This window comes from Melopsittacus undulatus, chromosome 6 (genome assembly GCF_012275295.1).
Source record: "Melopsittacus undulatus isolate bMelUnd1 chromosome 6, bMelUnd1.mat.Z, whole genome shotgun sequence".
Taxonomy (NCBI): domain Eukaryota; kingdom Metazoa; phylum Chordata; class Aves; order Psittaciformes; family Psittaculidae; genus Melopsittacus; species Melopsittacus undulatus.
Window position 1 is genome coordinate 40,468,614 of NC_047532.1, and position 22,554 is coordinate 40,491,167.

The 22,554-nt window shown below is 39.4% G+C and overlaps 1 protein-coding gene across 1 annotated transcript in view; it reads left to right on the forward strand.

Annotated features, from left to right (window-relative positions):
* The first annotated feature begins 3,612 nt into the window (after positions 1-3,612).
* LOC101881642 (multiple epidermal growth factor-like domains protein 6) overlaps positions 3,613-22,554 on the forward strand; it is a 198,626-nt gene continuing 179,684 nt past the window's right edge. Inside the window, exons 1-4 of the mRNA XM_031047076.1 lie at positions 3,613-3,623; positions 15,273-15,407; positions 15,981-16,090; positions 17,525-17,629. Coding sequence (XP_030902936.1) covers positions 3,613-3,623; positions 15,273-15,407; positions 15,981-16,090; positions 17,525-17,629 — 361 coding nt within the window. The remainder of the gene's footprint in view (positions 3,624-15,272; positions 15,408-15,980; positions 16,091-17,524; positions 17,630-22,554) is intronic.

Consider the following 22,554-nt stretch of genomic DNA (forward strand, 5'->3'; position numbering starts at 1 on the left):
AAACTACTCCTTGGTTCCCAGCTTTACATCCTTGCTGTCACTAACTCTCAGCAGTGGTGGTGCGAGCCTTCCCTCATGATGTTAAATGCATTTATTTCATGGTAACCTCTTTGAAGTGCTCAGATGTGATTGCAATGGATGTCACACACAGAACACAGGACTAGAGAAAAAAAGAGAAGCCAAGATGTGTCTCGCAGTGAAGCAGAAATGGCTTGGCATCCTTGCACAGAGGGAGAGAGTGTGGGGGCTGGTCAGCTCTTCTGAGAGCTGGTAACCAGCGTGAACATGAGGTTGCACATAACTTCATCTGCTATTGAGTGAAAACAAATTACTCCTTATCTCCACCTCTCTGTGCTGTACCCAACAAGAATTTGGACCAGGAGGAAAATCCCTTTCAAAGAGAGGAACCAAAAAGACATTGCAGGGAAGGAGAGGTGAGGCTGGAAGGACATGGACAGCGCTGGGCAGGAGAAGATCCAGTGGCAACCATGAATAAAAAAAAAAAAAAAAAAAAAAAAGGAAGGTGGGGTGATTTAGAGTAGATAGTAAGAAAAAGTTCTTTACTGTGAGGGTGCTGAGGCACTGGCACAAGTTGCCCAGAGAAGCTGTGGCTGCTCCATCCCTGGCAGTGTTCAAGGTCAGGCTGGATGGGACTTTGAGCAAATTGGTCTAGTGGAAGGTATCCCTGCCCATGGCAGGGGGGTTGGAACAGCATGAGCTTTAAGGTCCGTTCCAACCCAAACCATTCCATGATTCTATGATCCTATAACTCGCTCTGAGCGGGTCTCGCAGGAGACGGAGGAGGCGGCAGAGGAGGAGGAGGACACGAAGGAGGAGGTCGCGGCGAAGGAGGGGGCGGGCACCAGGGTCCCACCGCCCCGGGGAGCGGCCGGGGCGGTCCGGTACCGCCCCGCCAGTGGCGCGCCTCGCCGCCGCTTTAAATGATTTGGAGCACCGGCGGGTGTTGGGCTGCTGCTGCTGCGGCGGGCGGCATTCCTGTTGCCGGTGCTGCCGAGCCGCGGCAGCCCTCGTCTCCCCTGCCTTGGCAGCGCGATGGGAGCGGGGCCGGCGGGCCTGTACCTTGGCCTATGCTGGGCGCTGGCTGCCCGGGCGAGCGGCGCGACGGAGCCGCAGCTGCAGCGGGGCATGTGAGTGCGGCGCGGCGGGACCGGGGCTTTGTCTGTGGCCGGGTGGGGGCCTGCGCCCCTCCGGCCCCCCACGGGGCTGCCCGGCAGAACGCACCTCCGCGGTCATCCACACAGAAAGTTTAGTCGGGTGCGCCTTTAACTTGCCCAAGCGCCCCCAGCATCGCAGGTTTGTGGTCCGCGGGGTTGTCTTTGAGTGGGTACTGGTGAGATCCGCAGCCCCCGGGGGAAGGCGGAGGGGCTGGTTCGAGTTTGATTCGAGATCTGAAGTGAGCTTGAGAGCGCGTCGGTATCACCGAGTCAGTTTCTTTCTTTTTGTTTAAAAAGCGAACGAGTGGCGGAGCTGAGGCTTGTACGGCTGCACAGGTTCGTGCTTCCGAAGGGCTACGTTGAGCTTGACCTGAACAGCAATAGAAAAATCAGTGTAGTGAAACCTAGATGTAGTCAGAAGGAGTAGAGACCACGAGGAGATAGAGGTGAGAGCGATGGAAAGTATTCACCAGCGGCTGTGAGCACCGCTCGTTTGCAGACACAAAGGAGTTGGGACCACATATACGTGTGGAAGTTTCTAAGAGGTGTATTGCATGGCATGAGCAGCAAATGTACTTTGTTGTAAATGCAGTATAACGTTTTTGACAACAGGTAGTATTCTGGGCAAATCTAAAGCAGAATAGGTTACAGCATGCTCAAAGTCAAACAGTTGAAGTTTTTGTTCACTGAAATAGAAAATAAAATTGCTGGAGATTTCCCTGCTTTGTGTTGAGCACCTTGTTCTCTGTAAAACTCCTCTTGTATTTTTAAGGAATGTCATGTCCCCAAAACTGCAGCAGCCTGACAACAGCCTGTTGTCAGTGTGTACCCTAATTTCTAACCTCTTTTCCTATTTGACTTGATCAATTTCCACCCTTATAATTAATTTGTCTTTTGTTTGGTTTGATTCTACTTATTTCTTCTGTTACAAATTAAAAATTTCTAAGCCTGTTTCTCATTGGTTTTCTATGCATTATCATGTAAATATGTATTTACCAGAAGTGCTTTTAAGGTGGTTTATGTTACTTCATTTTACTAGAGCACTAAGTGTGTATCAGTGTCTAGAGAAGTCAAGTTGATTTTCTGGTAAAGCATTTTTCTATTAAAAGTGCTCTGTGTTTCTTTCAGGCATGCTTCTTACTCTCTTTGTAAACAATTACTCTGCTGTGAGGAAGAATACTGTTGGCATCCATTAATCTGTTTGCGTTAGACACTGGTAATAACTGTGTTTCTGTGCTTTTGAAGCTGATGTTAACTGCAAATTGTCTCCAAACAATTTGTGTTTGCTTTTACCTTTTTAAATGCAGTGTTGCTGAAAGAATACATGAAATATTTCCTTCTGGAAATGGCACCATATGAGGATATTGCTGTTGGGCATGAGTCATTGGGAGCAGCAGTGCAGTGTTATCCAACAACAACATAAAAGCCCACCAAACCTCATACGTACCCGTGGCAGAGCCTTGAGTGCTTTTCCCAAGAAGCATGTTCTTGCAACTATTGTCATTCTTATTACTTTTCCTGAGGTAGGGCAAGTACATATGTTACTCCAAACTTGCTTTACACTACTTACCATTGATGTAAACAAATGCAAGACGTGATAGCCCCTTAGGAGTGAACCTGACATCTTTCCCCAAGAAACAGTGAAATGCTCAAAAGGATACTTAGTGAATCACCTTTTTCTGGTAATTCAGGTTTTTTTTTTTGTTTTTTTTTTTTTTTTGACACTGGTCATCTGTAGTCAATGGGATAAGAACAACAAATGTATTCCTTGGAATGTACCATGTCAAGAGCTTTCTTTAGAATTTGCTGTTGTTGTGATTGAGATCTTTTGTGGCTGAGGATATACAGGATATTCTTCATAATTGTTTTTGTTCCGCTGCTAGCTTGAGTGTTTGCTCCCAGCTAAAAATGAAAGGGATCTGTGTGGATGTTGGTATTCTTCTTCCAAGCCCCCTGAGGAGATTTAATGTAGAACAGATTATATAGGATGACTAGCTATTTCCATCAACTACATTTCCAGACAATTAGCCCTTGATGATCTTCTAATAGAAGTTTAGAGAACATTGGAACAACCAGAGAACAAATACACAATTTTCATCAAAAAGCATGCTATTTAGGCCTTGAAACAACCATCTCTCATCATAAAAAGCACATTTTAGTAGCTCACTTGGCAGTGAGCTTTGTAGTTTAAAATTGCAGCATGTAATGATGTTGCAAGTGTGATATGTGGTTATCTACTGTTGAGTTTGCTTTCAGGATTGTGCATCCCAGAAGGATAGGATAGTTGTGGGGCAGTGCAGAAATCGGAGCTAATTGCAGAGGGCTTGAACTGCTGTCAGAAGTGGTAAATCCTATCCTAGAGAAATATTCCACTGCAAGTTTTAGAAGTGCAGATGCTGGCTCATAGTTGCAATACGGAACAGAGCAAGAGTCAGGAATGGTTCTGAGGTATGTGCTGGGAACCCCCTTTGTGCGATAAATATTACCTTTCGTAGTTAAGACTCGGACATGGCTCAAGAATGGATTTTTCTGTTCCCAAGTGGCATGAATGAGAACTTCTTTGAAAAAGTCATGAGAGAAGCTTCATCCCTGTCTACATTAAGCCCGTTGACTTGCTTTGTGGTTTTGCAGGTCCAGGATGACAGTTAAAATGTGTGATTTGGTTTTGAAAGATCCAGTAGAAATCTGAGAATAAACAAATTTTGTTTAGGTTTCTTTGACTGCTCAAGTGTTGCAGCTGCATATTTTCACTCTATCCATAAGCAAGTAAGTTTGGTCACGTTCCAAGGAACACCTGGATTTAGAGCTGGATTCCTGCCTGAGTAACTGTTTTCCAGCTTGTTCAGTCCTATGGGGCACTGCAGGCTTGTTTGTGCTCTTCCAGATAAATCCTATTCCCGAAAGGAAAATGGGGAATTTGGATGGTATCTACATTTGCAACTCTCAAACTTGGTCTTTTAATTGTACAAGTTATTGGTCTACGAAGATACAAGACTATTTTAGCACCATGTCTCACTGCAAGCAGATGTGGTTGTGGACACTATTCCAGTATATTTCAGAATAAACTATTGTACAACGTATGTTCATAGAAAGAGGTGCTTCTTCATTTTGGTTGCTGTAGTGGAACAAATTGCGTGTGACTTTGAGTATGCTGGAATGCAGTGCAAAAAACAAAGTAACACAAAAATGACTTCTATATAGTATTTGGCTACAAGCTAAAGCTGTATCACCTGGCATTTTGTCATAATGCTGTCCAAATGATGTGAAAAGCTGGTTGAGTAATAATTTCTTGGTGAGAAATTGTCTTAGTATATTGGCTGTTTAGCCAATATACCGTGTTTTCCTCTCCAGTGATACCAACTTGCAGGTGTGAGGAAAGTTTGTATTCCTAGTGGTAAATAAGGGCTCAAAGCATGTTTTTGTTCTTGGAGCTGAGTAATGTAGTAGATTTTCCTTCAGTTTCACTGAATAAAATATCCTCTGTTCAGAGACTTGATAGTTAAAAGAAGACTGCAGGTTTTCTGGTGAAGAGAAGGACCTGACTTTCCACTACTGTATTTAAAATTTCTTTTTTTTTTCTTTTTTTTTTCCTCTTGTTTTAACATTGGTAGAAATGATTCTGGCAATCCAGAGTTGCTGCAAAATCCTGATTTAGACTACTGAATTTTACCTAACAGGTGTTATTTCAGCTGAAGCCTCGAATACTACTTCCCAGTCCTGTCTGCCTAGAATCTGTAAAGTTGCAGTAAGCCCTCAGTACTTTTGGATAGTAGCTACCTCCAGCCTTTGAGGTTTGGACAATGTGATTCTAGGATTCTAGTAATTGTGGCTTAAACGCTTTGGCATAAGAGATACGACAGTCCCATCTCCTCTACCATTCCCTCGCCCCCACCCCTGCCCCCGTTCTCTTGCTAATCTTTTAGTATTGAGCAGTTCTTTCTAAGAAAGAAAAATACATGTTGAAGACTGAGATGCTTCTCATCTTCATGAACATGAATATCATGATGAACGTCTTTCTAACCTGTGCACTACAGTATCTGGCCACCAGATAGAGCTCGTGCTGGTCAGCATTAAAACACAGAATCACATTTTTCCGGAGTTTGGACTTAAAGCCTCTGCTTCTGAGTTTCTAAAGGAAAATTACTTTTTAATTTAGCCTTTTAACAGATGGAAAAGGGCTATATGTAGTTCTTTTCCTGCTTTATGACGTTTTTCTTCTGCTTTTTTGGGAGGAAAAAGGAGATCAAGAATTCCTCCTAAACTCTGAAATAGCTGTAAGACTGAAAATACACAATAATAAAGTGTGACAGCCTGAAGTAGCTGTATTTATCGAAGATGAGCTTGATCTCATGATGGACTGTAAAATACCAGTTTTATAAATGTCTGTATAAAGTATTTATAAATTATTTTCATATTGGGTACCACATGAAGTCTCTATGAGAAGCTTAGACATTTGCTGCCCATAATCACAATAGCTTATATATACTGTATGATTCTTAAATCTGCAAGTTTAAGTAAGGTAAGCCCCAGTTCTCATTCACTTTTAATGGGATTTGACTTCCTAAGTTACTCCTCAAAAATGCACTCTAAGAGGGGAGATCTTGTCAGTGTTTCTTTAGGTTTAATTGTGCTGCTTTATGAAATACTGATGTAGTTTAGTTATTTATGCATGCATTTATTACGTGCATTTAGTGCATGTTTGCAGTATTTCTGATTACTAGGAAAATTGCCTGCTTCTTGTTTCAGCTTTTTTCTTCATTGTTCATATCCGGTGCTGCTTACTTATCATAGTTCTAGATATGCTGTGATCTAGATATGGCAGAGAACATGGAATATTTTTAGTAAATTTAAAGAAAACTCTGGATGAGAAGGGGTAAGATTTTTTGGTAATGTAAATCCCAGTCTTTGGATGACTTGTCAGTGGCACCTTCTTTGATGGAAGCAATGCTTTGGCTCTCAGAGTTAACAGACCATATTGCAGACTTGTGTTATTCACCAATTAAATACCTTTTCTCTTTGAACGCAGTTAATAGATTTCCTCTTTCTGAAATTCAAGCCTGTTATTGCTTATGTCTTCCCTAAAATCTATGACTTTTATTTCTGAGCAGAAAGAAATTTTCTTTCATTATTGCAAAATCAAAGCATTTTAAAATTGCATACTGAACATATGTAGTCTTTGTTTTATACTTTGGATTCCATGCTGCTCTTGGTTTAAAACTAGTCATTAATTGTTCTGAAGGTAAACTTGGGTTTTCTGCCGTTGGCGTAAGAAGTCATGTGCTTCTGGATATAATGTGGGCTGAGCTTTTTTAAGCTGGGTGCTGTGCTGTATTTTTCTCAGTGCCTTTGACCTATGGGTGAATACTTGCCTTTATGTGTGTGAAAAAGGGAATGTTCTTTAGTAAGAGTGCTTTTTTGCATTTTGTAGTAGAAACACCATACTGCTTTCCCTTTGTAAGTCAGAGCAGAACTTGGTTCAAATTGTTGCTTGGTAGGGAATGCTACGCCCAGACTGTGTTTCTATGTACACAAATTAATTTGTTACTAAAAATATGCTATCTCAGGCTATGCTGGAGAAAGGAGGCTTTGTAAGGTGCTTTGTATTGCTTTATAACTCACCGAATATCAAATGATGAAACACTTGTGTAATTTGGGCCTAGTCTTTTCAGGTGAGGATATTGCTGTATAGGAAATGAGTATTCATACACCTCAACCCATATAATACCCTTTGGGGTTTATACTTCTATTTGTTTTTGCTAGACTCTCCCTGCCTGACAGATGCATCGTCATAGGTGAAAAATACGGTTGCATGAACTGATCACTTATAATTGTATTCTTCATGAGGCAAGGCCTGTCCATCCTTTTCTGTCTGTAAAGTAACACAAGTAACTTGTGGGTTATTTAGAACTTCAGTATTTTTTTTCTAATATTTCAGATGCAAATGTTTGAGGGTTTTTTTCCCCTTTTTATCACTATTGAAGATGCTTAGCTCTACCAAAATTGCTTAATGTTTTTAACATAATCAAACGGGTATTTGCATAAGTGGTACCAGTAAAAGTCCTGGAATATTTAACACTTAAAGCCTTTGTACGTAGGGACTTTTCTTGCATATATTGCATGCTACCTCATAAGTAAGCTTTCAAGAAAAGAGGTTTTGGCTCTAAGCTGTTAAAATCTGACACACACCAGAAAGGCAGTGAACAATTCCTAAACTCTGGTTGCCAAACTGAAACTGAGGAATTCGCTACCTTCTAACTAGTTTCACTGTCAAACAATATGACACTCACTGAAAACCAAAATGAGCTTTTTCTCCTTATGACACGAATGGTATAACATTTTTTGGTGATTTGTATTTTAAAATTTTAGCATCAGGCCCTCTGGTGCCTTCTTGCCAAAAGAAGCTGGGGGTGTATGTACGTGGCAGATTTACTGGGGTGACTTTTGTTACATACTTTTCTGCAATGGAATGGTAATTGAGATGGGTGTAGTTAATGTGGAATGTCATCCAGAGATGACTGATGCTATATGATTGCATTCCTCTTATAATTTCATATTTTTTAATGCTTGGTATTGTCTGAGTTCTGGACAACTTGCTTTATTTTTAACAGTGAGTAGGTGCAAACTGTTTCTTAGCTTCTTTGTCTGTGACTTCCAATATGATTGACCTCCAACATTAGAGGTGAATCCTTGGGACAAAGGTTCTTAAATTGTCTGTAAGGCAGTGTGTGTGCTAGAAGGATTTGTCAGTGCTGTGTGAGGCTTGGTAGGCCTCACCACATGCAGTGATGCTGACAAGCTCCTGGATGCTGTTCTTTAAGTCATATACTTAGAAATAACCCCAGTGTAGACCTCTGTAGAGGTGCACAGAAGGTACCAATAAAGGGTATAATGGTTGTAAGAAGGTGGTAATATCAGGTAGTCTCTGAAATTATTGTACCATTGTTTTGGTAGTGAATTTTCTTTGTTTACAATAAAACTCATGCCAGAGCAGCCATATTCTGGGATAATCAACTCTTTTGGGTACAGTAGATACACTGTAATATGCATGCTTCTCTGAGCATGAACGGGGATGGGTATTTGGAGGTTACTGGTGGTGTGTGCTAAAGTGGCAATAATACATTTGCTGTCTTGTGGTTGTGCTCTTTGATGCCTCCTTCTCCTGATCTTGCAGATGCCGCTTAGTGCCTGGAGAGGTCAGCCAGTAGAAGAAACTAGAAAACTGAATGTTCCTGGGGGCTGAGGCTATGTGACACTATTAAAATAAATAAATAATTGTATCCATTTAAAATGCAAAACAAAAGATGACCTGGCAAACTGTAGTTAAATGGTCTGGATGTGCATGTTTATCTTCTGCTTCTCTTGCTAAGCAAAACAGATTATTCTGTTTTGAGGGAGGAAGGAGCCTAGTTAAATAGAAGCTAAATGACAGATGCTTCACTTTGATAGCAGTAGGAACTAAAAATCTTATTGTTATAATAGCTGAGTGTGTAATTTATCATCTCATATTGATTTGCTCTTAATCTAGATGCAGTGCACAAAGGTTGGAAGAACCCTCGTGTTATTTAGCTACACCATGTAATCGGAGAGAGGATGTGAATAAGACACAGCAGTGCATTAGTAACCTGTGCGCTTAGGAGAGTTTTCTGTGGTGGACCTTTGTCCACAGATCCAGAGAATAGTAGTGATAATGAGATCTAATCTAAATGAGCTTGGTGCTTACAAGCTGTATCCCAGAGGGCAAATAAACATCACAAATATTGATACAGGATCAGCAGAGAGCATGGATTGATTAGTGGTCAAGGGAGCAGGATGTCCTAATTGTCTCTGGTAGGGTTGATTAATTTTATCAGTGAAATGTGGGGAAATGAGCCTTAAAATAGATTAAGGGTAGAAGGGCAGTGTGGCATTTTTAAACAGGAAGAAAAGCCTTTTCTGTCATTTCAGCCTTTGTGAATTATTGCTATTGAGCAATATGTATCTAGAGACAAATTTTATCTTTATCTTTGTTTATATGTATGTATATATATATATAGATAACTTGTCCTTTGGATCTTTTGTTTCTGTGGCCTATTTTGTAATTTGACTATTTTGTGTTAAGATAAAACTTGGTTTTCTTTCCTTTCCACTTGATGTTGCTTGTAGCAAACTAATATGTTGTTTGCATACAACATCATATTGCTAACCAGTTCCCCCTTACAGTGTAGCATGTTTGTGCATGGTGCCAACCTGACTTTCTAGAGGTCTTTTATAAGAACCTGAGGATGTTTTGCTTGGGTAGTTGGAAGTATGAGGAGACTCAGGCAGTTTTATATCCCGAGACAGTTCTAGCCAAAGCCATTGTAGAAATGTACATCTGTGTTCTGATCAACATTAGTGTATCTCTGGAGCAAAACTGTTGATATCACAGGAGTAGATAATTTAGCCCTGACAGTAATCCTGGTTTCCTTGAAGAAAATTCTTATTTATCTTTTCAAACTGAAGCTGGGAAAGCATGTAGACTGTGCTTTTCCTAAGCTTTTAATAACGGCATAAAGGAAAGGAGCACCGACCAATTAGTGTTTTGAAAATACAGAATTCTGGCAAGTTACTTATGACAGATTTCATCTTCTGACTGTTTCATGGGAAGATCGACAGTGTTCATGCTGCAGATTCTTCAGCTGAGGCAGCTCAGGCTACAACATATCATTTTTAGGAAGATGTTAACAGCCTTCTGTCTTAGTGTAGAAAGTGGTGTCATTCACTTAGTCTCTGTGGAAAGTCCTAAAATCAGACAGCCAAATCATGCTTTCTTGCTTATGCATTAATGTTTTGATTTCAAGTTTGCGCTGTTGAAATAAACCTTTGGGGATATCTTGATGTGTGTTTGCTCTCTCTTTTTCTCTGTCTCCCATTAAATCTACCTACCTTTAGCCTCTTGATTTGAGCTGGGAAAAGGTGTACTGAATGAGAGATTTACTTTGTCAGAGAGCCAGGTGTTAAGACCATGTTAAACAGAATAACAAAATAGCTCCCTCATAGAGATATGATGGACCTCCTGAAATGGTGAGCTGTTCCCTGTCTGCCTCTTGTGTGTTATCTCCCCATCTCCTCACCTCTGTTTGCCCCTTTTGGACCACATGTGCCAGGAGTGTGTGCAGAAAGATGCCTCTCTGCTCCAGATGGCCTTGACCTGTAACTGTCTTTTCCTTTGTTACAAAAAAAAGTGTACTTCTTCATCAGAGGTCATCTATTGCTATATAAATCATTTATGCTCTGGCGAGTGTGTGTAAAAAGACTGATGTCCTTCTCAGACTTGCAGAATCATGGAAAAGGATAAAACTGCCAACAATCTCACTTGGGACATTGTAGACAGGTTATTTGTATTGTGTTTTTTCTTGCCATGAGTAGTAGGAAGGCTACAACCGCTTCTTGGGGGAGCTCAGTTGTGGTGACACTGGTGGTGACAGCTTGAGGTAGGAAGGTGTAGGACTGCAGGTCAGGATAAACGACTACAATTGCCAGTGATTTGGAGGACTTGAAGTATGCTCTCTGTATGTCCAGGTGCTGAGTAGTTGAGATTGGAGTCCACTCAGCTTGTGGGCTGCTTATTGGAATAGGCAGCAAATGCCTGGTGAGGAGAGCAAGCCAAGGGGTGGGCATGCAGCAAGTCTTTGCCTGAGTAATTGCTTCAGCCTCATAACTTGAGGCTCATAGACTTCCTGAGCCAGGTTTGCCATCTTTGTATTTAATGAACTTCTGTGGACACTATTTTGACCTTTTTTTGTGTGTGTGTGAAGATGCAAACTCCTTTTAAAATTCTAAATGCAGGAATGAATTATATCCTGCCTGGAGATATTTTTACTTTTCTCTGAACTTTTCCTCTTGTGCAGTGGTTCACAGGGATCACAGCCATATGATTAGCCAAGTCTGCTCCTGCTTCATGTTGGTCTAATTATCTGTTCATTAGAATCTTGAGTCTTGAGCTGGGGCTGTGTAGGGTGTCTTTGTTTAAAGTGCAGTCTCCTAATGCAAATATTAAGAGAGAGCTTTCTGGCTTGCCTGTGTCAGACTGACAAGCTAATAATAGCCCTCATGTTAGTCTTGGCTAACAGAGAGCATCAGTATAAAAAGGTTTTATGGGGCTGGTATATCAATCAAATCATGGAACATAATATGCATTTGTGTATTTTGCTTGTTTTAACACTTAAGCTCCCATTAAGAAATATTTTCTGAATGCAGAGGGCATGGGAGCAGAAATTTCTTCCTCTAAATATACCATTACATCCACTTGAGATTTCAAATCGGTCTTAGATGGCCTCCAACTAATAGAATGCCATAATACAAAACTGTTTTTAATAGCTATAGTCTTGCTCAGGAAACTCTTCTTAAGTTTATAGGTAACGTGTCAGAGCAGTGAGTCAGATGGCTTAAAAACTGGTGTGTTGAATGTGTGGGGGAGTTGTGAGGATGGCTGATTGTTGGAGAGGGCATGTTTTATTTCCCAGCTTTGCCAGCAGAGATTACATGTTATGCAATTGCTGCAATTTAATTATAGTGTAGCAGAGGTTTTGATATCTGCCTTTAAATTATCCCAAGGGCATCTAGGAGGAATGGCCTACTTTGAATAAATCTTAATAAACATATGACTTTATGCTGTTGGCTTGTTGTGTTCTGAGTGTCATTTGTTCCTATTAACTATATCATAGAAGTCAATACAGCTGTTCCTGGAAACATGGCAATATGACATGAGTAAGTATTTGTAGGATGGGCTTCGTATTGTCATTGCAACAATTGTCAGCATCTCTCTTTTATTTGTGGAAGAGCAATGCATATGAATGTACCTTTATCTGGAAAGTTAGGCAATTCTAATAAAAGGAGATATGCATGAATTATCAGTACATGATGTTCCATTCACTAGAGGGAGAGTAATTTTTAAAAGCCTGCTAAGTGAGGCATGGTTGCTAAGTAAGGCAAGGGTTTTTATTAGACCAGCTGACGTAATGGAAAAAAAGCAGGCAAGATCTTGAGAGTACAAAGATCTCCTTTGGATGTGAAACAAATGGCAGACTGCACGAAGAATGGTTTTGGAACAATAGCTCTGAACTTAAGCTAAATACGTTAAATGGTGATGAAATACGAGAGGAAGGGATAGCTGAGACATGTGGGAAGAATTGTTAGGTAATGGAGATGACATGGGAACATGGAGCCAGGGTAGTTTCTGGAGGAATTTAAGGCTATTTAGAACTACAGTGCTACTGTCTTCTGTCTTGCTTCACGGTGTTGGCAGCTGCAGTTAGGGCAAACTCAAGGAATGGCAAATAAGGAACAATATAAAAGTGGACTGAGTGGAGGAGACAGAATATGAAGCAATGTGGGAGGGATGTTCACTGAAAGTGTTCTTTAGGATGATAGAGATGAGCAGTTCCTCCAGGGCCTGGGAGAAATAGGTATTCAAGTTCAGGAAACAAGAATGCTGGTAGGGTGGTTTTTACAGAGGCATGTAGGGATAGGGTAACGGAGAATGTCTTTAAACTGAAAGAGGGTAGATTTAAATTAGGTATTAGGAAGAAGTTCTTAGCTGTGAGGGCAGTGAGACATTGGCACAAGTTGCCTAGAGAAGCTGTGATTGCCCTGTCTGTGGCAATGTTTAAGGCCAGGTTGGATGGGGCTTGAAGCAACCTGCTCTAGTGGAAGGTGTCCCCACCCATGGCAGGGAATTGGAACTGGATGAGCTTTAAGGTCCCTTCCAACTCAAACCATTCCATTATTCTAAGAAATTAACTTTTGTCAGGATGTTTTCTAGTACTAATTTTTTTTTGTGCTGGTGAGCTAAGACAACCAGAGTATATAGTTGTGAACCTTCTTTTTATAACTTATTTTAAGTAGGCTACCTGGAATTCCTTGGGGGGAGGGGGTGGTGGTGGTTGGTTGATTTTTTTTTTTTTTTAATCTCTTTTTTTTTTTTCTCCCCCCCCTCTACTTAAGTGTCTTGCTTAAGTGTCCTTGTTGGGTGAAGGTCCTTGTTACGCTGAGGTGGGTATCTTGGGTATTACCTTTAGCTGGGGAGAGCTGTTCTACGTTTGGAGACCTGGCTGGCTTTCTCAGTCTGTGTGTGATTTGCATGACTGGCATCTGCAAGTACTGAGTGTCTTTTGCACAGTTCTGTGAATATTGTGGAGTGGACTTGATGTAGGCAGACAGGGTTTCTTCTGAGTATTTAGCTCAGCAGTAAAAATGACCACACTCTACTGTATTTTTCTGTGCTGCACAGGCTTAATTTAAACTACGTGAAGACCTGCAGATGAAAGACTTACTCTTTTTTTTTGTTTTTTTTTTTTTTTTATTAGAAAGGCTAACTTTCATGGTGTTGAGGCATAATAGAGACGTGTAAAGTACTTTGGGCCTCTGAGATAAAAAAAACACCATAAAGCTTGAAAGAGCTATTAACAGTATCCAATGTAACTAATGGTAACCTTAACTGCCCCGTAGCTATTGGGCCAGAACACTTCTTTCTTATTGATGGAAAGAAAACCTCTCCTGTTTTCCAGTGCAGGCTCACGTTAATACCTCTGATGACTGGCAGAGGAAACAAGTGTGTTACTCTTTGTTACTTTCTGGCCTGAAGAGGGGTCTCAAATGTAAATTTGGGGAGGGACTTGTCTGCTGGGCACTGTGACACAACTGTTCAATGTTATTTACCATTTACCAGAGTGGGTATGCAAGAACCCTGTTTTTAGCCCCCTTGTGCTTAAATTTGCAAAGCCTCACCAACTAGAACAGGCTGTCTTGGGGAATTCATGATTTAATTATATTAACAATCTGTAGCCTACTAAACATCACTGACTTTCATTTTTGTTACAGAAGGCTCCTGCCTGAAAAGATAACAACAAACTGCACCATGTTTGGTAGCATTAGGTAGACCTTGCAAGTTTCATGCAGTTATTATCTGGCATACTGCGTTTCCTAAATCACAGCATGGCAAACAAATTGTAATAGTGCTGACAGAATCTTTGCAAAACCATCAAGATGTAAATTTTTTTGTTTTTTTTTTTGCCTCCTGAAATCCTACTATTTTTCTAGCTAGGGCTAGGTAGCAGGATGAAGGTTACATGCCATCCTACAAAGCAATGCTTTTATTTTGGTCTTCTTATTTTAGTAATAATCAGCAGAGAACAACATACTTCCTGTTACAAATTAAATGTGCTTTCCTGAGGGGGCTGATAGCAGAGAGGGGCTGTTACAGAATATGAATTTGCTGTAACAAATAGTTTAGATTAGATAAATCTCATCTGCCCTTGAATCCAGTGTAAATTTTCCATTGACTTGTATGGAGCCTGAGTTTCATTGTATGTTTGTGTACTGTTTATAAGACAGGTGCTGTATTTTCATTGTGTATGTATGTTGGCTATTCAGTAGCTTTGGGCTGTGGAGGTCAGTGACTAAAGTTGTCAAGTCTGATTCCCACCCTTGCATGTCAACTGAAATAGGGGCTGTTGCATGTGTAAGACCTAGTATTAGGATTTGCAGTGGTCTTAGTGTAGGAAGAGTGTCTCAAGCCCCCTAGCCTCAGTCATCTGCTTTTCAACTTGTGAGGCACCATCCTTTGTCAGGCAGTACCTCATCTGAAAGAGTTGCTGTAGGTCAGTGTTTTTGAGGGAGACCAAAGAGCATCTGCTGGGTTGTCAGTCAAATCCTGTTTCAGCACTTGAGCTCATTTTCTGGGAACAGCATACAGTTGTGTTTTGCTAGCTGGGCCATTCATGTAAAAATTGCCATCAGGATGTGTTTGTGCTCATGGCTTGTACAACCAATACATTAATGAAATCTTAGTTTCATTAATACCTGTAGACCATTTGCCATTCTGAAGTCACTGGATCATGATTTGTCAGTTGTTTATCAATACTGGATTTTTAGCAAGGTGGCTGTTTGATCAGGTCAAGGTGAAAAAAGTCATAGAACTAGTTTTTGGGTTTTGTTTGGTTTTTTTTTATTTAAACAGCCATTTCAAAACCTGTTTCAAATTCTATTAAATGTAAGACACAACATGATTTTGTGTATTTCTCTAGACTTCTAAATTTTGTGCTAGAAATAATAAAGTATATCTTTCTTTCCCTCAAGGCCAAATGTCTGTCCAGTGCTTGAGTTGGCACTGGTAGGACACCCACAGCCGTGTGTCCAAGCCTTTAGTCGAATGGTGAAGATGTGGAAACAAGGTTGCGCAAGGAGGAGGTGGTGTACTGGCTATGAGAGAAGGTAGTCTATTATCTATAATTATAAATTGATTCTGTTACTAAGCTTAATGCAAATTCTTTATAACTTTTTTTTGTGAGGGAAGTTGTAAAATACTTCATCAGATGTGTGATATAGTTATGTATATAGTTGGTGTCCTACTGAGGTTTGCTTTGTTATTACTGAGTAGAAAATGCAGCTTTGTTTTCGTTTTGTTTTGGGTGTGTCATGAACTTCTTGGCTAGTGTTAGATCAGAATTATGTATTACTGGAAGACATTCCTGTCTTTTTCAGGTCAAGTCTAGCTGTCAAGCTATTTATTTCAAAAAACTGAACTGCTACTTCTGTCTTGCTTAGAACTGATGTTAGACCTGACTCCCCCAATGACTAAACCCCAAACTTATTATAAACCAAAATTACTCACCTTTGACTAGCCTGAACACAAATTAATTAGAAAATATGTGGACATGACATAATAGAGCATTGGATGTTATCAGGGTGCGTTTTACTCTTTGTTTCATTTTTAACAGCTACTGTTAGGGGCATTTTATTCCTGATGAGATGTAAATAACTGGAATAAACTTACTCTCTTTAAAGGTCTGGGTACTACACAATTTACAAGCAGGTGTATAGATTGGAGCATCAGACTGTCTATAAGTGCTGTCCTGGATGGGTCCAACATGACAATGAACCTGGCTGTTTGCACTGTAAGTTGATGGCAAAACGCTGACAAACCAAGAGAGGTGGCATGCTTAGGTCTTACTTTCCTATGCTTAATTCTAGGAAGATGGGGTTTGTTTCTTGCTATTTGTAACTGGGATTTCCAGTTAAAAGGATGCGATCTATTGATGGGTAAGAAAACTTCATTTTAAAATAAAAAAGCTGGCATAGGCAGAAGTACCAGCTACCTCTAAACAGTGGAAACTGATTTTTTTTATTATATTTGTTGCAGCATTTTTGTGTCAGCCTGACTTTGACAGGCCAACCGAAGTTATTGCTGTTACCCAAATTATGCAAAGAAATCTGCTGTAAGGCATTTGTTTATTGGATGTAGCACTCACTGCAGAGTCTAACTGGTTTTGGTTTTTCACTGCTGCTATTGCCATTGAAGCAATTGTGTTTCTACACTAGGGTCTTCCATTTGAGAACCTGTTCCTATCAGTAATTTTTAATCATGACTGGATGTTTTTCTGAAAGATGGAACTTAATTTAAATGATAAGGATGCAATTTAGCCCCTGTTAACAATGAGTAGAAGATAGCAATCTACTTGGTGTTTAGTTTTGTTTCTGTTTTGTCAGTAATTGTATTTTCTGTTTGAAAGTTAGCATCTGTTCCTCTGTATCTTTTCATCTTCATACCAACTTGAGGGATACACTCAGAAAGCTTGCTTTTATGTTTGTCTCTTTGTTTTTAAAAAAGTCTTAAGAGGTATTCCTGTTAGTTTCAGACTGAATCTACATATTTAGTGTGCACCTGTTTAGTTGTAAGAAGTCTGTAAGAGATGTTTACAATCTTTTTTAATCCCTGGTGTAAAGGAGTTTTAAGTATTTGAACACCAATAGCTATACACAATCCTTTTCTTCCTGAAAGAGCAGTGCAGGCTTGCTTTGAATTCTTTAAAGGCACAAAAGAGGTTGAATTAGTATTTTATATTTAATACTCTTTGCAAGTTTGGCTGAAGTATGTTGAATTTAATTTATAGTAAATAAATAATGTTCAGTGTTGGAGGAAAGGAAATATTTTAATTCCCTTGGATATATATAACATCTTCTAGTACACCAGTGTTTCTTAACCATTGCTTCATTATTCTCTGGCAGTTCATGTCTTCTTTAATACTGGATTCAGGCATTGCTTTGAGTCCTAAGAAACTGCCTTTGGTCTCTGAAACATACTCAGGTTAAACTGCATTATCTTAGTCTTATTTCTCACTTATTTTTTTTCATATCAACATGGTAGCTCCAACCATGATGATAATTTCTACTGCAATCTAACCTCTCCACTTAAATAAAAAGCTGGGTTTCTTCTTATTTGGAATTTCCTGTTGCAGCAGGACTATGACAGGAAGAGCAATTGTGGAAGACCCTTGGCACAAAAAACTGTAATACACCCACCCTCATTTCATTCTATTTGTGTGTCCTAGTGCTGTGCACTGTTGGCACTTGTTTCAATGGAGGGAAGTGTTCGGAAGCAGGATCCCAGGTTTGCCAGTGTCCTGCAGGATTTCAGGGTCCTCGCTGCCAGTATGGTGAGTCAAACTAAATGTCTCAAATGCATCTGGTGCTTGGGTAAAAAGCATGCTTAACAATATTTTTTACAGCATGAGCATTTTATTAATGTAGACTTACAGTTGCCTTTGCACTCTAACTTGTTATTTGGTCATTTTCTTATTTTCCAGAATTTGCCTTGTTTGGTATTGAATTTTAACAAAGCAAGAAGAAAATTTAACTTGGTTGATATCAGATGAGTTTCTGTAGTGGATAATACCATTGAATATCAGCAGTGGTATCCAGTGGAATATCTTTCTGTTGCTTCTGAACTTGAATGTTCTCGTGATACTCTTGCTAAGTTTCTCCATATTGCTTTTTACCTTTGTGAGGATAAATTCTAAGTCAAAACAGCTTGAACAGCAGGTAAAAAAAAAGGCAGCAAATGAACTGAATCTATTTTTTTCATGGGTTTTTTTTGGTGCATCTGTAAGTAAGAAGGCTGATTTTGCAGATCACTAGCAAATATTTCCTAGTATTCTTGAAATATGCACCAATCTTTCATTTCAGTAACTGTGTTCTAGCTTATTATAGACTAAATTCTATGAACTTATACTATCACCCGCTCTTAGTGGGAATCTTTCTCTCATATGCTGGTTCATAATCTAATAAACCCACAGTGGGTTGTCTTGTAATTAATGTGGAATAAGATGATCACATATTGTGTAAAGCTCTCTAAAATTACAGAACTGCATCCATCTGGCTTCTTATGGGAGGAGGAAAAAGTAATTCCTTCAGAGTAGGCTGTGACTGGGACAAAGAATTTCTTTTGTATTAAGAAAATGATAATTTCTTTTTCAACTGAAGCACATTGTGTTTCTTTCAAAGAAAGGTGGATTTTTGAATATGTAAGTCTTTCACTTTTAAATTCCCATATGTTCACATCCTCACCTGCCTCATCTGTCAGGAAGTATAAGTTGGAAGGAATGTAACTGTTTACAATGATCCCTGTAAGAGCTAAAAAGCCAAGCTCTATACTTGATATGTGGTTTCTATCATGCTTGTTTTGTAACCTTTGTCATATTCTGATCTCTGGGCTCCACCAAGGCTTATGTGATAGTGTGGGCTCACTGCACCAAAACAGCTGCATCTGTATGGGTAGCAGCCTCCCTCAGTAAAGGTTTAAAGCAGCTGGAGTTGCAGCAGGCATGGTAAGTGGGAAATGTAAAAAGTCAACAAATGTTGCAACAGTTTTGTGGTTTATTTATTTATTTTATTTATTCATGCCTGGTCATAGATGACATCTTTCACTATAAGGAAGCATTTAAATAAAATGCAGAGCTCTTTACAAGGAAGCTTCTACTCAGATCACACTGCAGTGTGCCAATATCTGCCATCGGACATGAGTTTAGTTGAGCACATTCTAAGGGAGATGGTGGAATTGTGTTTTTCTTTACTGCTCATAGAAACAAGCTTATGTATGTCACTTGATATGAACCAGAGTGACACCAATGCAGGTTATTTTGTTATTGACTTACAGTAAAGCTGCTGGTTCAAGGTAAGTAGGATCAGGATCTCTAAGGAGCCCATATAATAAGCTTTTGCCAAATACAATGTAAGTCTCAGCAAATTCTAAACAGTCTTTGCTAGTTTGAGTCTCCTGTTTCTTGCTAATACCTACAGCACTAAGGCATTTCTAAGAGGCAGATTATGTGGGTGTGACATGTGGATAACACAGGTCAGATTTTCAAACTGAAATGAGATAGTGTGGCCACTTTGTCACAGGTTGGTGACTGCAGATACTAAAACCAGTGTGAGGTATCCTGAAATGCTTGCTTTTTGCAGTTGAGTGGCTTTTTGTTTTTGTGGCTTGTCTGCTTTCCGTTGATTCCTGAGGTTTGAATGGGGTTTCAATAGTCACAGTTTTCAGGTTTATACAGTTGCTGCTATTGCAGTCTGGCAGGGGTAAGTTTATAAATTAAATTCTGAAGGGAAAAACCTACTTTCATGGACAATTCACCTGCCTAACAAAAACAAGGTAACTTTAGAGTGTAAGGCCTTTTTAACTGTTACAGGCATCTCCAGTTAGATGTTGGTGAGGTTTGTATTGTATTTGTTCTAAGCAGAACTAAAGAAAATGTACTGAGGAATCAGAAGCTATAGACTCTGTTTTACTGTCTGATGTTGGAATATTGGTCTTGTAAATCATCTTTAATTTAAAGTGACTGCATTACTTAGCAGTAATATCTCAAACTTATAGACAGTTAAGTTTAGTCTGTCCCCTCCTCTCCACTTGTCTGTGCAGCCTGGCTATAAATAAACTGTTTTCCTTCCAATACTTAACCCAAAGGAAAAGGAATCTCTCCTACCATCATCTTTTGCTTTGAGGAACAGGTGGGTGCCAGGAAAACTGGTTTGTGATCTTGGAACATGTGCTATAAAATGTTAGTATAAAAGATTATACTATAATATATGAAGCTGTCAGAGGGCACTGTGATACAGAGGCACACTTCTGCATCTTAACTGCATTTCTCAACTGAGTCTTTGGTATAAGTGTTCAGGTATTCCTTTTGGAGGCTTTACAGGAAAAGGGAGGCTCTAACTGGGTATGAGACCACAAACTTCTGGATGAAAGCTGTCCATCAGGCATTCCTTGGTTGTAGTCTTGGTTTCCATCACTCTTGGTGTTGTGGCCTCCTGTTAATCTCTTGACAGAGGAGGAACCATAAGCATTTCCTAACTATATGTACACTCATTTGAGCAAAATTGTTCTATATATTCCATTTTATAGCTCCCCTCTCAAACCTCTTTGTTCATCTTTGTTTCTGTCATTCAGTAGTGACAGCTAATTCTGAAAGTTTCACTTGTGAAGTGGCTCTCATTATCTCCCTGCTGGGCACTACAATCCACAGACAATAGACAAACTGTTATAAAAATATTATTAAAGCCAGTTACTCTAAAATATAAATGGGGGCATACATTCCTAATCTAATTTTTTTTGTTTGTCACATTTATATTTGCCATAAAGTTAGTGGGTAGGCCAGCCTCCTGCAAATCAAGTTGCTACATGCTTTGTCGTGGTCTGTCCTGCAGAAAGTTTGGTATGGATCATTGAGCATGACTTATAACAGCCCAGTGCATCATAGCAATCTTCAGCTGAGGTAATTATTCACAATTGGCATGGTTGCATCTAACAACTTTATCATATGCTTTAGCAGCCTGCAGCACAATGTTATGAGTACTGTAATGAACTTTAGGTAATTGTGACTAGAAATGTATTGCTGCATTGCTTCCATACTGTACTCCATAGTTTTATTATTTTACCCTCACAAGCAGCAATAAAAAGTTAGAAGAAAGATTCATGGGTGGAATGGTCGAGATCTTCATATAGCCACTACAAGGATTCAGTAACAGATTGAGCTGTCTTTTACATTGTCTGTTGCAATTTGTCTTGTAATAATAGACTTACATCAATTACAATGTAACTTGCAAGCTGTATTTCTTTCTATATTTCTTTACTTGCTTGAGAGTTGAGATTCCCATTTCTCTTGAGCTCAGTGAAGGGGAGGAAATGCACGTAACAGAAAAGAGAAATGGTAAAACCCACTGCCAAGAATCAAATCCGCTGCAGTGCTGGTTTCATTGTTATTCATTAGTTGTGCTGGTAATCTTGTTCAAGGCCTGCTAGCCAGCTGAGCTGGACATCAAAGTAAATTAACTTCATTCAGCTTGTTTAATTTGGCCCTGAGACTTGTACTTGGACATGCAGCTAGTGAAAGCATGCCACGTTCTACAAACAGGAGTAGCTTTATTTACTCCTTGTGTACATAAAGTTGTTCAATTTAAAATGAAGAGCTAGTTTTGATTCTTAAAATCAAACCTCAAGTTATTACAGGCTTTACCAAGTGCCTCCTGCTGGTTTTAATAATTCAAGTAAAAGCAAGAATGAGAACCAAATAGGCTTCAGAATTTCATGAGTGAAACAAAATACCAGCATTACAAAGGTTACGTAAGAGGCTACAGTAATTAGGAAAGAGTAACTGCGAGTGAGCATCTCTGAGATGATGAATGATATCAGAAGACAGATAAAAGTAGGTAAGGACTGACCAAGGCAGACTTGTCAGGGAAGTTATCTTACAACGACAGGATGTTTGTCATCTGAGCTTAATCATTTGAAGAAAGCTGAACACAGTATTCCAGTGTTGAACAGATTATTGTCAATATATTTCAGTTTTACAATGTGGTGTTGGCTGTAATGCAGGTGGAATTTTAAATTAATTCTCTTACAATACCTTATATAGATGACTAAAGATTGCGTGCTTGGGAAACTCTACTTCTGAGAGGCAGTGTAGTCTGCTGAATACAGTGCTCACCTGATATTTGAGATAAGGGCTTTGCTTTTTGCTTGCCACTGACCTTGGATATTAGTTCAGTAACTTCTAGCAAGTTGTATTGCTATGCCTCAATTTCTTTGTATGTGGAATGTTGATAATGATAGCTCATTCCTTTGTAAAGTGCTTTGAGACCTAAGTAATTAAGCATATGGTAATAGCATTAGAATGTGTATATAGAGGCAAAATGCACAGTGAATGGGTAGCTAAAATGAAATGCTTACGAGATATTAATCAATTAATTGACTAGCTGTCAATCTCTCCCTTACCTCTGGTCACACGCTATTAAGATGTTGAACTATATAAACAAAAATGCCATCACCTTGTAATCCAAGTAGATCAGAGTTTAAATTACAGAACTACCTAAAGGTTTGGTTGTATGTTTTTTGTTTGGGTGTTTGTGTTTGTGGGGTTTTTTGAGTTTTTTTTGTTTGTTTTCTAACCATTGAGTTAAATGGCAGGCATTCGGATGGATCTTCTCGCAAATCAAAATACTCATTCACTGTGAAAAAGAGTTTTCTTAAATTTTGCTCTAGGAAATATTTCTTCTTGCAAAGTCATTTGATAGAACTTCT